This window comes from Bos indicus, chromosome 21 (genome assembly GCF_029378745.1).
Source record: "Bos indicus isolate NIAB-ARS_2022 breed Sahiwal x Tharparkar chromosome 21, NIAB-ARS_B.indTharparkar_mat_pri_1.0, whole genome shotgun sequence".
NCBI lineage: Eukaryota > Metazoa > Chordata > Mammalia > Artiodactyla > Bovidae > Bos > Bos indicus.
The window spans coordinates 33,708,609-33,720,642 of NC_091780.1; the positions used below are offsets into that span (position 1 = coordinate 33,708,609).

At 59.0% G+C, this 12,034-nt stretch overlaps 1 protein-coding gene across 2 annotated transcripts; it reads right to left on the reverse strand.

The window, feature by feature from the left end:
• Positions 1-379: 379 nt before the first annotated feature.
• C21H15orf39 (chromosome 21 C15orf39 homolog) lies at positions 380-11,778 on the reverse strand. Of its 2 annotated transcripts, none has more exons than XM_019983841.2 (3): positions 11,598-11,777; positions 3,677-6,532; positions 380-1,782 (listed from the first exon to the last, which is right to left on the reverse strand). In XM_019983841.2, the coding sequence occupies exons 2-3, from the start codon at positions 6,480-6,482 to the stop codon at positions 1,415-1,417; spliced, it is 3,174 nt and encodes a 1,057-aa protein (XP_019839400.2). In that variant the 5' UTR covers positions 6,483-6,532; positions 11,598-11,777; the 3' UTR covers positions 380-1,414. The 2 variants fall into 2 exon arrangements, with proteins under 2 accessions (XP_019839400.2, XP_019839401.2); XM_019983842.2 differs by having other exon boundaries at positions 1,562-1,782; positions 3,625-6,532; positions 11,598-11,778.
• Positions 11,779-12,034: the final 256 nt, after the last annotated feature.

Genomic DNA, 12,034 nt, shown 5'->3' on the forward strand with positions numbered 1-12,034 from the left:
CCAGCAGAGGCAAGGTGTCTGAAGGGAACCTAAGCCCAGCTAAGATGTGAGAGGGGCTGTCCCAGGGGTGGGGTGGGGGGATGGGGACAGCTCTGTCCTACCTAGAACTTGGCAGGCATGTCCTTGGTCCTGGGAGAGGGGTATGCGATGGTGTCTGGTGACCAGCATTTCTCACTGGGCAGTGGGCTACAGACTAGTAACCCCCAGGACCCACATGGCCAGAGCTAGCGGGCAGAGGGTGCTGGAGAGCCTCGGCACGTGTGGGCTGGGAGCAGAGAGCTGCAGACTGTGAATGAAGGGCGAGGGACCTGGTGATGACACATGGAACCAACCTGTGACACATACCCCTACCCTCATTAAGACAAAGTCAAGCCTCAGGTCCAAAACAACCCAAATGTTTTTAATGTTTAATGGCCTGTCTCCAGGGCCCACAGCCTTATTACAAACCTTAACTAGGCCAGGGGCCCAACTTGCCAGTCTCTGGCTCAGTTCAGCACTCTGCAAGGAGCTAACCACAGCAGGCCTGGCTGCTGGGACCCTGGTGTGGGGAGGGCCAAAGTCCTTACTTAGTTGACATCTTCGGAGACTTCCAGGGCTGAGCTGTCACTCAGCCTGTCCCTTTGAGTCCCTGAGTCCCTGTAGCTGCTTGGCTTCCTGCAAACACATAACTTCTGGGGGAAATGCACCAGGTCACGGCAGCAGCACAGGGAAGTCACTGGGTCAGTTCATCACAGGCCAGGGCCCCCCAGGGGCAAAAGCAGCAGGGCAAGGATGCCAGCCCCGGGCTGTATCCCTATGCCCCTGTGGAAGGGGAAGAGCTCCCTCAGGGAGCTCCAGACTGGGGGGTTAGGGTCAAACCCCCAATGCTGGGGCTGCAGCTCTAAGCTTCCCTCAGAAATGACTCTAGAAAGTGTGTGAGCCACATACACTAGACAAGGGACCACTCTAAGATGACACCAAGACTTTCTGGAGGAAGGCCCCAGCTGAGATCCCGTCTCCTGTCCTGGGGCAGGAAGCAGAGAGCAAACCGTGACGGGTGTGTGTCGGGCACCACTCCACAACAACCCTCTGAGGTAGGCTGTGTTGTGCTATTTTACAAATGGAGAACCATGGGCACAAGAGAGGCAGGGGCCCGCCCAGTTACACAGCCAGGAACAGGAGCCAGGACTCAAGCCCAAGTCTGTTGTGCTCCAAGGCCCACACGTTTTCTCTAATAGGAAATATCCTTTCTGATAAACACCCTCAAGTTAAAAGTTCAGGGGCTCTCAGCCCAGCCTGGGGTGAGGGGCGGGGAGCAGGGTAAAAGCTGGAAAAACCGCAAGGCTGTGTCCGCTCCTAGTCCTCAGTAGCTGGAATGGCAGAAGCGGGGCTTAGAGCGATCCACAGATCTCCAAACAGCAGTGGTGATCCAAGGCTACAGCTGGTGGCTCTGGCTGCCCAACAGCTGCGGGCGTGGTGCGGTCCGGTCCGGTCCTGAGGCCTTGTGGCCCCAAGTGGGCAGTGCCAGGCCATTGAGCCAGGCAGATTCGAGCAGGCTGCGGAAGCGTGCCTTCACCGTGGGGCCGGGCAAGCTGGCGCCAGCAGCAGGGGTGGGGGAGGCACCTCGGGACCCCCCCGCAGCGGTAGCCTCTGCTTTCTCTGGGCCAGGGGTCGGTGGCTTCCTCCCTGGCTTTTTGGCTTTGGGGGCAGCCGACTTCCAAGTCAGGTCTAGGCTCCCCGGCTCCTCTCTGGCCATGGTGGATTCTGAAGAGGGCACTGATCCAGGCTCAGTGTTAAAGTCACCTGGAAAATGAACAGACTGTCAGACCGCAGACCCAGAACACCCTCAGGTCCCATCTTTGGGCCCCCAAAACCAGCTAAACCAGTGGTTCTGCTGTCCCGGGTGAGGGCAGCCCTGGTAAGGTCACAGACATCACGACCCTTCCCAGCACATGCCCACGGACAAGACTGTCGAGCCCGTCAAGCCAAAAAGGCGGGCCTCTCCCCAGGTGATGCCAGCACTATATCTAATGAGGGCCCCCCGCCAGGGCCTGTCTGGGAACAAGGACGAGAGGAAAGGGGCGCAACAGGCCAGATACCACTGGTCTGATCTAAAGGCTCAATGAATAGCTGTGGGAACTGGGGAACAGAGGGGGCCCTGACACATCACCCCCAGAGCCAGAACAAGGGCCAGAGCCCAGGCAAGGCTGGGCTGAGAGCACTGCCCGGGGGGAGGGGTGGGAGGGGGCTCCTGCTTGGAAGGCAGGCTGTCAGGGGAGCCCTGTCTAAGGACACCTCTGAGGAGCAGCTCCACAAAGATACGGAAGGGTGGAGATGGGGCCCCAAAATGCAGCCTGAGGCAGGAAGCTGGACCCCACTTTCATAGACTCGGTCTGGACCCCACTGCCCAGCAGGCAGCACAGGAAAAATGACCCGCCCCTCTGTGGGCCCCAGAGAGCCCAAATGTAGAGATAAGACTGGCTGGGGGGCTTGTGAGTGAGGCATCAACACCCATCCACCTTCATTCCTTCTCATCCAAGAATAGAATACTTGCATTTGCATGTTCTTTGCACCCCATTAGGGCAAATAACTCAATCTCTTAAGTGCTCAGGGGTCAGCAATGCTCGTCACTCAGACCCCAAGCTCCACATCTATACCTTGTTGCCTCAGGTCTCCTCTCTATGGAGCCTGGACCAGATGGAAGTCCAGGGGAAGGCTGCCAGGATGGGAAGGGGACAGGAAAGAGTTTCTGCGGAGACAGAGCCAGAGGCCTGGAGGACGGAAGGTCAGGTGGGCGCGGACTACAGAGGGGGCCTCAGCCTTCGATGCCAAATGTCCCGAAGCAGGACAGGCAGCGACAGACACCACTTGGTGCCATCACCAAAGCCCTGGCTAAGTACGATGGCCACGGTCCACCCGGGCGGCACTCAGCCCCTCCTGAGAGCAAGGTCCAGCTGCCTGACCTGATGCAGAAGATGCCCTCAGACACAAGGTCACAGGCGAGCATACCACGCACAGACTTCATGTGGCAGGGAAAAGCAAACCACAGAACAGCACTCCGACTCACAGGCAACTCCAGTGTCTGCCTGGGAGGACGGGGGAACTACTGAGTGCTGGGTGAGCACAGTGCTGCTCGCTGAGCTGGGACAGACTGGGGTGGGAAGCAAGTCAGGCAGATGCTCAGGAGTGGGGTTGGGTGAAGCTAAGGGTCGGGAGAGACCCCAGGTGCAGAAGCCCAGCAAGCAATCGGGGACTTGGGGTTTGAGCTCAGAAATGTGGAGCTGGGGCAGGACACACACAAGGGGAAATGACCTCAGACAGAACTCAGGGCCTGGTCAGAGCCCCAGGAACACCAGAGGAGAGACTTGCACCAAAGATGGAAAAGGCACAACGGAGGAAGAAGCGGGGCAGGGATCCGGGAAGGAAGGCCAAGTTTCCCTGGGGACACAGCAGCTGGCAAGCTGACATGCTCAGGGGCTCACAGAGGAGGCTGTGAAGGTGCTTGTTGACACTGGGGGTGAAGAGGGATGGGGGCCCCCCCCAGGAAGCCAGCCCCTGCCTTTCCCCCGTACCAGGCATGAGTCCTTCCCAGAGGCCCAGGAATCCCTCAGCCCCCAGCGGTGACCACTCACACAGCCCACACACCTGTCACTCGCTCACACAGCTCCGGCGGCTACGGGGGTGGCCCCATGCTCACCCAGCTGGCGGCGGACGCAGTCCCGCCACTGCAGGCCCAGCAGGTCTGGGTAGATGTCGGGCAGCTGGCGCAGCGCCAGCAGCTTCAGCATGCGCGAGGTGCAGCCGTGCAGGGCCCGCTCCCGCAGGGCCCGCTCCTCCGACAGTGTGGTGGGCCGCAGCTCCACGCGGTGCTCCTGCAGCACGTGGTCCACGGAGGCGGGCGGCAGCCGCGGGAACAGCCGCTCCTTCACCAGGTGGATGGGTACGAAGATGGCTCCGGCCCGCACCACGTGGGGGAAGGGGCACTGCTGCGTGCACACGAAGCTCTGCAGCTGCGACAGCAGCTTGCCCAGCAGCCCCTGCACGCCCTGGCAGTCCTGCCACGCCGCCCGGCCCCAGGGCCCAGACGTCGCGAGCCATTCGCGCAGCTTTTCAGGTGGGGAGTGGGCCACGGAGCCTGAGATGGCATCACACAAGGATGCGTGCAGTCCTGCGAAGTGCTGCTCTGAGGAGTCGGCCGTGGTGGGGGTAGAAGCTGGGGAGGGGCCAGCAACTGGAGCGGGAGCTGGAGCCGGAGCCGGTGCGGGCGACGGAGCTGGGGCAGGCATGGAGGCAGGGGAGGCCATGGCTACAGCTGGAGGGCTGGGCAGTGTCAGGCCAAAGCAGGCCATGGGCAAGGGCTGGGTGAGCATCTGTAGTCCAGGGGGCACGGGAGTGGGGGTGGGTACGGGCTGGGCTGGGGCAGGGGCCAGCGTGGGCACAGAGGGGACCACAGTTGCAGGCAAGGGTGCTGGCCGGATGATCTTGAACTTTCGAAACATGAAGGCCACCGAGCTGTGGAAGTTGGTCCTTGGGGTGGCCTCTGTGGTCACTGGTAGCCCAGGTGGTTCTGGCACCTCTGTGACTGCCTTTTGCAGGCCCTGCGGATCGGAGACCGTGTCCCCTGTACCTGGCACGTTGGAGACATTGCTTCCTGTGGCCGGCATATCCACGGCTGCGGTGGGCTTGGCACGTCCCATGGGATGAGGGACCTTGGTGGGGGAGGCCTCGGCGGTGGTCTTCTTCACACTCAAGTCCAGAGCCACCTCCTCCTTAAGTGAGGGGTGCTCACTGGAAGGGGCTTCCTGGGCAGGCAGGGACCTTCCACAGTCTCTGTCGTGGCTCTCATTGGGGGCTGGGGCCAGTTCAGGCTCAGCTGGGGCCTCGGGTGCTGGCACATCCAGGTAGTCACGGTAGGGGGCCAGGCTGAAGACATTGTCGATGACCGGCATGGGTGGAGAGCTGGGGGGCAGTGAGCCCTCATTCTGTGGCAGAGACTGGCGCTCCTGGGCACAGGGTGGGAGCGGCGGTGGGGTGCGCGGAACTGGACTATCTCCGATGACAATGGGTGCCCCGGGGTGCTCATCAAGCCGGGGCGGGGGCTGGGGCTGGGGCTGGGCCTGTGGCTGGGGCTGGGCCTGGGCCTGTGGCTGTGGCTGGGGATGTTCCTTTCTGCAGCTGGGCAGCCACATCTTCTCCTCGGCTTCCTGCACGGGCTTCTCTGCAGGCCTCATGGGCTCTGAGCACGGCCGGCTGGCAGGCAGAGGCTGGCATGCCCGCTGGAATGCCCCGGGCTTTGGCAAGGCCTGCACACTGTTCTGGGAAGGTGGCATCCCTCCAAGTCCTGGGGATGCTCCATAGAGAGAGAGGTCCTCCCGGGCATAGGGGAAGCCCAGCGTTTGGGGGGCAAAGTCCAGTGGGCAGCGTGGGGTGAGAGGCGGCTCCAGCTTGAGGCCTGGCGAGGGTGCCGGGAGTGGGGCGGAGGGGTAGGCGTAAGGGTCCAGCCCCACTGGGGGCATATAGGGTGTCTGAATGGCCTGCTGCCTCAGGTAGGGGCTGTTTAGCCCACCAGCTGGGTACCCGGCCCCCTTGGGGGCTCCCAGTGGCTGCAGTGGGAGCACTGAGCTGTAGCTGCCTGGCTTCTCTGGGTGGCGACAGGCTGGCGGGCAAGGCACGGGCTGTGTGGGGTGGGGCAGCGGATAGTGTGGGGGCGCTGCATCCTGGCAGGCTGGTCCTAGGGGTTGGGCCAGCTGGGTCCAAGGACTCGGGGGGCCCTCAGACAATGCCTGCTTGGGGTCCCCAGAGTAAGGACTTGCATACTTCGAGGCCAGGAAGCCTGTGCCATGGAGGGCCCGGTACTTCTCCAAGAAGGCCTGGCAGGGGGAGAAGCTCACCGAGGAGTCTTTGTCAGATGCCCCAGCTGGCACCCCACGCAAGAAGGTGCCATCCAGGAACTGGCCCTTGCCAGAGGCTGGGGGCAGAGAACAAGATGGGCCCACTGGTGGTAACAAGGACCCGGTCACCAGCGTCCAGTCAACATCCAGAGGCTTCTTCGGTGCCCCCGCTCCCAGGCAAGTCGCGAGCCCGTAACACAGGGGGCTACGGTAGACAGGTTTGGGTGCTGCCAGTGGGGGACCTGGGTAGGAGTGAGACTGGGGACCAAAGGGCAGGAGCTCGACAGGGCCAGAGTCCTGCACCTTCTCAGAGCTTTCTGTGGACGGGCGGTAGAGCAGGCAGCTGGTCAGAAGATTGTTTGCTCGGAGTGGGGGTCCTGCCATGCTGGTAGGGTACAAGGGTGGGTACGGGGTCCAAGGTGCCAATCGCTCAGACCCTGTCTTAGGAGGAGCCCCCATGGGGCAGGAGAAGTAGGCACCCTTGTAGCTGCAGGAGTCCTGGTTTCCAGCAGAGGGGGGCAGGCTGTGGCCGGGCCCGGAGTCTGCCTCCAGGCGGGGCAGCTTCCCATACATCACAGGCCCCAGGGTCCCCAGTGGCCGCTTCTCCGCCATCACTGTGAAGGCTTCAAGCCCTCCAGGGCCCCAGCTACTCAAACGCTGACCTGGGAGAGAGAAGAGGCAGGGGCTGTCAAAACACAGGCCACAGGCAAGCAGCAGAGAACTGCTGTTCTCACTGACTCACTGCCATGCCTAAGAACTTGGCACTTGGTAGATGCTCACTGAGTACAATCACATATGGACACGAAGTACACCCATTCATGTATGGGTTCACATATGCTAAGTACACCCATTCATGTATGGATGAATGAATGCATGCAGGAGCCAACTTTATTTCTAAAGCTGTAAAACCCTTGGCTTAAAGAATTCTTACACAGTAGCTCTACTATACCCCTACCCCACTCCGGGAGTCCCTTCAGTTCAGCTTTACTCCACTGACTCCCAAGACCCCTTCTGAAGTTTCAGACTCTGGGGTCACTTTGCTTGGTTACTCCTCCTGCTCCTGCTTCCATCCGTGTATAGATGAGGAGTCCTGTTTATCCCAGTCACTGATGGAAGAGATGGCATGAGAAGCAGGCTTCCTACTTCCCACTACAAGCTCTGAAGTCTTAGATGCCACAGTGATTTCCAGATTCCTACAGCAGCCAAGGTGTGGAATCAGGCACTGTCTAGAAATCCAGACTTCCTGCGACACTCTAGATCTCATTTTCTGACCTCTCAGTCTTCTTAAAAAATGGCAGACAGACCTGGAACCAAGTCCCTAGGCCCAGAAGGACACATACTGGCTTGGTTTTATTATTACTTTTTATTATTATTATCTTTTCTTAAAATTTATTTATTTTATATATATATACTTTTTTTTCTGCTAATGCAGAAGACGTGGGTTCAATCCCTGGGTTAGGAAAATCCGCTGGAGAAGGAAATGGCAACCCACTCCAGTATTCTTTTTTTTTTTTTTAATTTATTTTATTTTATTTTTAAACTTTACAAATTGTATTAGTTTTGCCAAATATCAAAATGAATCCGCCACAGGTATACATGTGTTCCCCATCCTGAACCTTCCTCCCTCCTCCCTCCCCATACCATCCCTCTGGGTCATCCCAGCGCACTAGCCCCAAGCATCCAGTATCGTGCATCGAACCTGGACTGGCAACTCGTTTCATACGTGATATTATACATGTTTCAATGCCATTCTCCAAAATCTTCCCACCCTCTCCCTCTGCAACAGAGTCCATAAGACTGTTCTATACATCAGTGATTCTTTTGCTGTCTCGTACACAGGGTTATTGTTAGCATCTTTCTAAATTCCATATATATGCGTTAGTATACTGTATTGGTGTTTTTCTTTCTGGCTTGCTTCACTCTGTATAATAGGCTCCAGTTTCATCCACCTCATTAGAACTGATTCAAATGTATTCTTTTTAATGGCTGAGTAATACTCCATTGTGTATATGCACCACAGCTTTCTTATCCATTCATCTGCTGATGGACATCTAGGTTGCTTCCATGTCCTGGCTATTATAAACAGTGCTGCGATGAACACTGGGGTACACGTGTCTCTTTCCCTTCCGGTTTCCTCAGTGTGTATGCCCAGCAGTGGGATTGCTGGATCATAAGGCAGTTCTACTTCCAGTTTTTTAAGGAATCTCCACACTGTTCTCCATAGTGGCTGTACTAGTTTGCATTCCCACCAACAGTGTAAGAGGGTTCCCTTTTCTCCACACCCTCTCCAGCATTTATTGCTTGTAGACTTTTGGATCGCAGTCATTCTGACTGGTGTGAAATGGTACTTCATAGTGGTTTTGATTTGCATTTCTCTGATAATGAGTGATGTTGAGCATCTTTTCATGTGTTTGTTAGCCATCTGTATGTCTTCTTTGGAGAAATGTCTGTTTAGTTCTTTGGCCCATTTTTTGATTGGGTCGTTTATTTTTCTGGAATTGAGCTGCAGGAGTTGCCTGTATATTTTTGAGATTAGTTGTTTGTCAGTTGCTTCATTTGCTATTATTTTCTCCCAGGTGAAGGCTGTCTTTTCACCTTGCTTATAGTTTCCTTTGTTGTGCAGAAGCTTTTAATTTTAATTAGGTCCCATTTGTCTATTTTTGCTTTTATTTCCAATATTCTGGGAGGTGGGTCATAGAGGATCCTGCTGTGATTTATGTCACAGAGTGTTTTGCCTATGTTCTCCTCTAAGAGTTTAATAGTTTCTGGTCTTACGTTTAGATCTTTAATCCATTTTGAGTTTATTTCTGTGTATGGTATTAGAAAGTGTTCTAGTTTCATTCTTTTACAAGTGGTTGACCAGTTTTCCCAGCACCACTTGTTAAAGAGACTGTCTTTTCTCCATTGTATATTCTTGCCTCCTTTGTCAAAGATAAGGTGTCCAAGGTGCGTGGATTTATCTCTGGGCTTTCTGTTTTGTTCCATTGATCTATGTTTCTGTCTCTGTGACTGGCTTGGTTTTAGAGAGTAGCAGTCCCCAGGAGAGGTGGCCCAGGGGAACCTTTGGTGTAACCCCCACCCTCACCCAAGAACAAACCCCAGCAGGAGAGCAAAGACTGTCCAGCAGATGGCGCTGTGGCACCAACAGGAAGCTCCCACAAAAGTGCAGGAGGAGAGCCTGTGTCCATCCCAGCCCCCAAGCTGCAGTTGTCCCAAGGCACACGGGGGCAGCACAGGACCATGGAGCAGGTGGAGAGGCGAGAAGCTGTGAATATCCAGGGAGGAGCTTCTATGGGTCACAAAGTGCTAGTTGGCAATGACCCCCTTGTACTGAAGGAAAAACCGAATGCCAGAGAAAGACTCTAAGGTCCCCAAGCAAGGCCAGGCAAGGCCCAGAGAGGTCAACACGGATTTCCTCAAGGTAGCAGGTACCCCGTGGCCCAGGCGAGGTCATCTGAGGCCAGTCTGCTAGAACCACACTGACCTGCTTCTACCTCCCCCAGTGCCCTGTTCCCCGAAACCCTCAGGTGGCTTAAGAAGGATGAATAAGCTCAATCTTGCTATGATTAGGCCGTGGGCCAGGTGTCACAGGTTTCTGTCACCAAGCCAAGACCAACCTCCACCCCCCCCTCCCAACCCCTGCAGTTCTCTCCCTTCAGCTGGTGACCAATGACACCCACAGGCTCAGAGTTAGACTGGCACATTTTGAAAATATGCCAAGAAAAGCCAAGGGTATTATGGGAGCCAGTGACCACCCTTATTCCAGCCTAAGTGCACCAAGGAAGCCGGGCAACACTCAGACAGTTGTCTCACCTCCTGGCCAGACTAACCTCAGACCAGCCTGAAGCAGCAGATGCTCCTGAGAAGACAGGAAGGGGCAGCGGGGCCACAATACCGATGGCAGTGCCCTACAACAGGGCGCTGCATCCCAAGGGGAAAGCCTCCCACCCCGGTGCGCAGCGGCTTTGCAAGAGGTGGTTGTATGGTTGGGGGGGGGGGGGGTGGTGTTGAGACCCCTGCCCTTGGGGAGCTCTGGGTTAATTAAGTGTAGGCTCTAGTCTCACTTCCCCCACCCCACCACTCCTTGGGACCTTCTCCATACCCAGCCCCGGCCCCCAAGAGCCATTCTCTCCTGGGCTCTGCCCATTGTGTGCCCTTCGCCCTGGGGACTTCCTGTGACACCCCTGGGACTCATCCAATAAAGGTGAGGCCACTTGGGACCCCCCAAGTCATTGGGGGAGAGATGAGGGCTCCAGGGAACCAGCAGAGGGCTATGAAGGGTATGGGGGTAACACGACCTCCTGCTATTAGGAGGTGGAGAGCCCAGCACACAACCCCTCAAGGCAAGGCTCCTCTCCACACCAAGTGGTAGCCCAAATGTAGGTGCCTCCTTCCCTCACACAACCCAAGAGGCAAGCAATTGTTTGAAGAAGGGCAGGGCTCCAGGGAGCAGGGCCACATCACCCTTGGGGCCACCCAGCGGCTTCCTGACAAGTTGGAGCTGGGCTGGTAGGCCCATTCTCAAGCAGCGCCCAGGAGAGAAGCCCACTGCCGCCGTGCCATCCCTGCCCTAAACAGCAGGGGGCGCAAACAGCTCTCTGGCCCAGTTCCAACGCCTAAGGGGTCTCCTGATAGACATTGGGCAAGACCAGGAAGAAGAGAGCGATCCTGCCCAGCTGTGGCCAGCGCCTCTTAAAGGCTGAATCGGCTCCGCTTCCCGTGTTATCACACCTCCCCCGGCTGAGGTTTTGGGCCCTGCGTACGCTACAACCGCATCTAGGGGCAGCCCAGGCTCTAGCGGTGGGGGAAGGGTGGCGGGATCCGCTCCACGCCCCTGGCCTCTACCTGCCTCGCCCTGAACTCCAGTGCCTGGGGCCCTCAACCGACCGACCTGGCCTTGGGGCTGCCGCCGCACCCGACCCCGGCGGCTTCCGGCCGGCCCCATGCTCTATTCGGTGGCGCTGGGGCGCACGTGCACCCCAGCAGGCCGATACACAGGCCGCCACCCATGCAAACCCGTGCCTGCAAGTACATGCCTGGCCCGTATCTGCACACACTCCCCTCCAGAACTGCGTTCTCCCCTCGCTCGGGGTCCCGCACACGTGTGCACGCGGGCAGGTCGGCGCACCGGGCCCCACGGACCGACATCTAAAAACTGGCGGGAGGGCCGGGGCAGGGGGCGGCCCGGCAGCAGAGTTCGGGCAGCCACCGCCTCCGGGCGATCCCGCCAGCCTGGGCTGCGGCCAGAGGGTGAGTCAAGCCTTAGCGAGGAAACCGCAGGGCCGTCCCGTCCCAGCAGGGCGCGTCCAGGGCCCCAAGGCGTCTCAGTGCCAGCCGCCCCCAGGCCAGGCCCCCGCCGCCCCCTCATCTCCGCCCGGGCAGTCCACGTGAGCCGGGCCCCGCGGGAGGCCCGAGGGCTCGGCCTTAGCTCCTCTTCGCCAGCCCCGCGCCGGATCGGTTACCCGAGCTCCAGAGCGCTACCAGGCCCCCGGGGCCTCGAAATCCAGGGAAAGTCGGGGCAGCGGCGCGACCCTTGCCCGCAGCCCGCCCGCCGGGGTCCCCCTCCGCGGCAAGTAGGAGCCACGCCACATCGGCCCAGGCCCAGCGTGCTCCATCCCGGGACCGGCCGGTAGGGGCGCCCTGGGGCAGCGCCACCCGCCCCTTCCCCACGCGCCGCCCGCAAACTCGGCCCAAGTTTCCGCGCCCGCCGAGTGGGCGAGCTCCTACCTGCAGGGCACCCGGCTTCCCGCTGCTGCTGCCCGGCACCGCGGCCGCATCCTCCAGCGCCGCTGAGGACGCGCGTCCTGGTCCGGCCGGGCCCTGCGCGGGAAGTCGCGGTGAGCACCGAGCCCGGAGCCACCCTCCTCGCTGCCGTTCGCGCCGCCGCCGGGCGCCGTCTGCGGTCCCGGGCGGGGCGGGCTGGGGGCGGAGCGGGGGCGGGGCGGCCCGCGCAGCAGGGGCAGAGCCGGGCCGCGCCTCTGGGAGCTTGTGCTCCCCTGAGCCCCGGGGTGCAGAGGGCCTGCCTCTGCCAGCCCTCCGGGAACCGGGCCGCCGGCGCTGTGCACACTCTGTAACCCCCCGCTCTCCGCGAAGCCATCGCCCGGCGCGCCCATCACACGCCTCCGTTAGACCCTTCATTCATTGCCACTTTTTAGTTCTGTGAA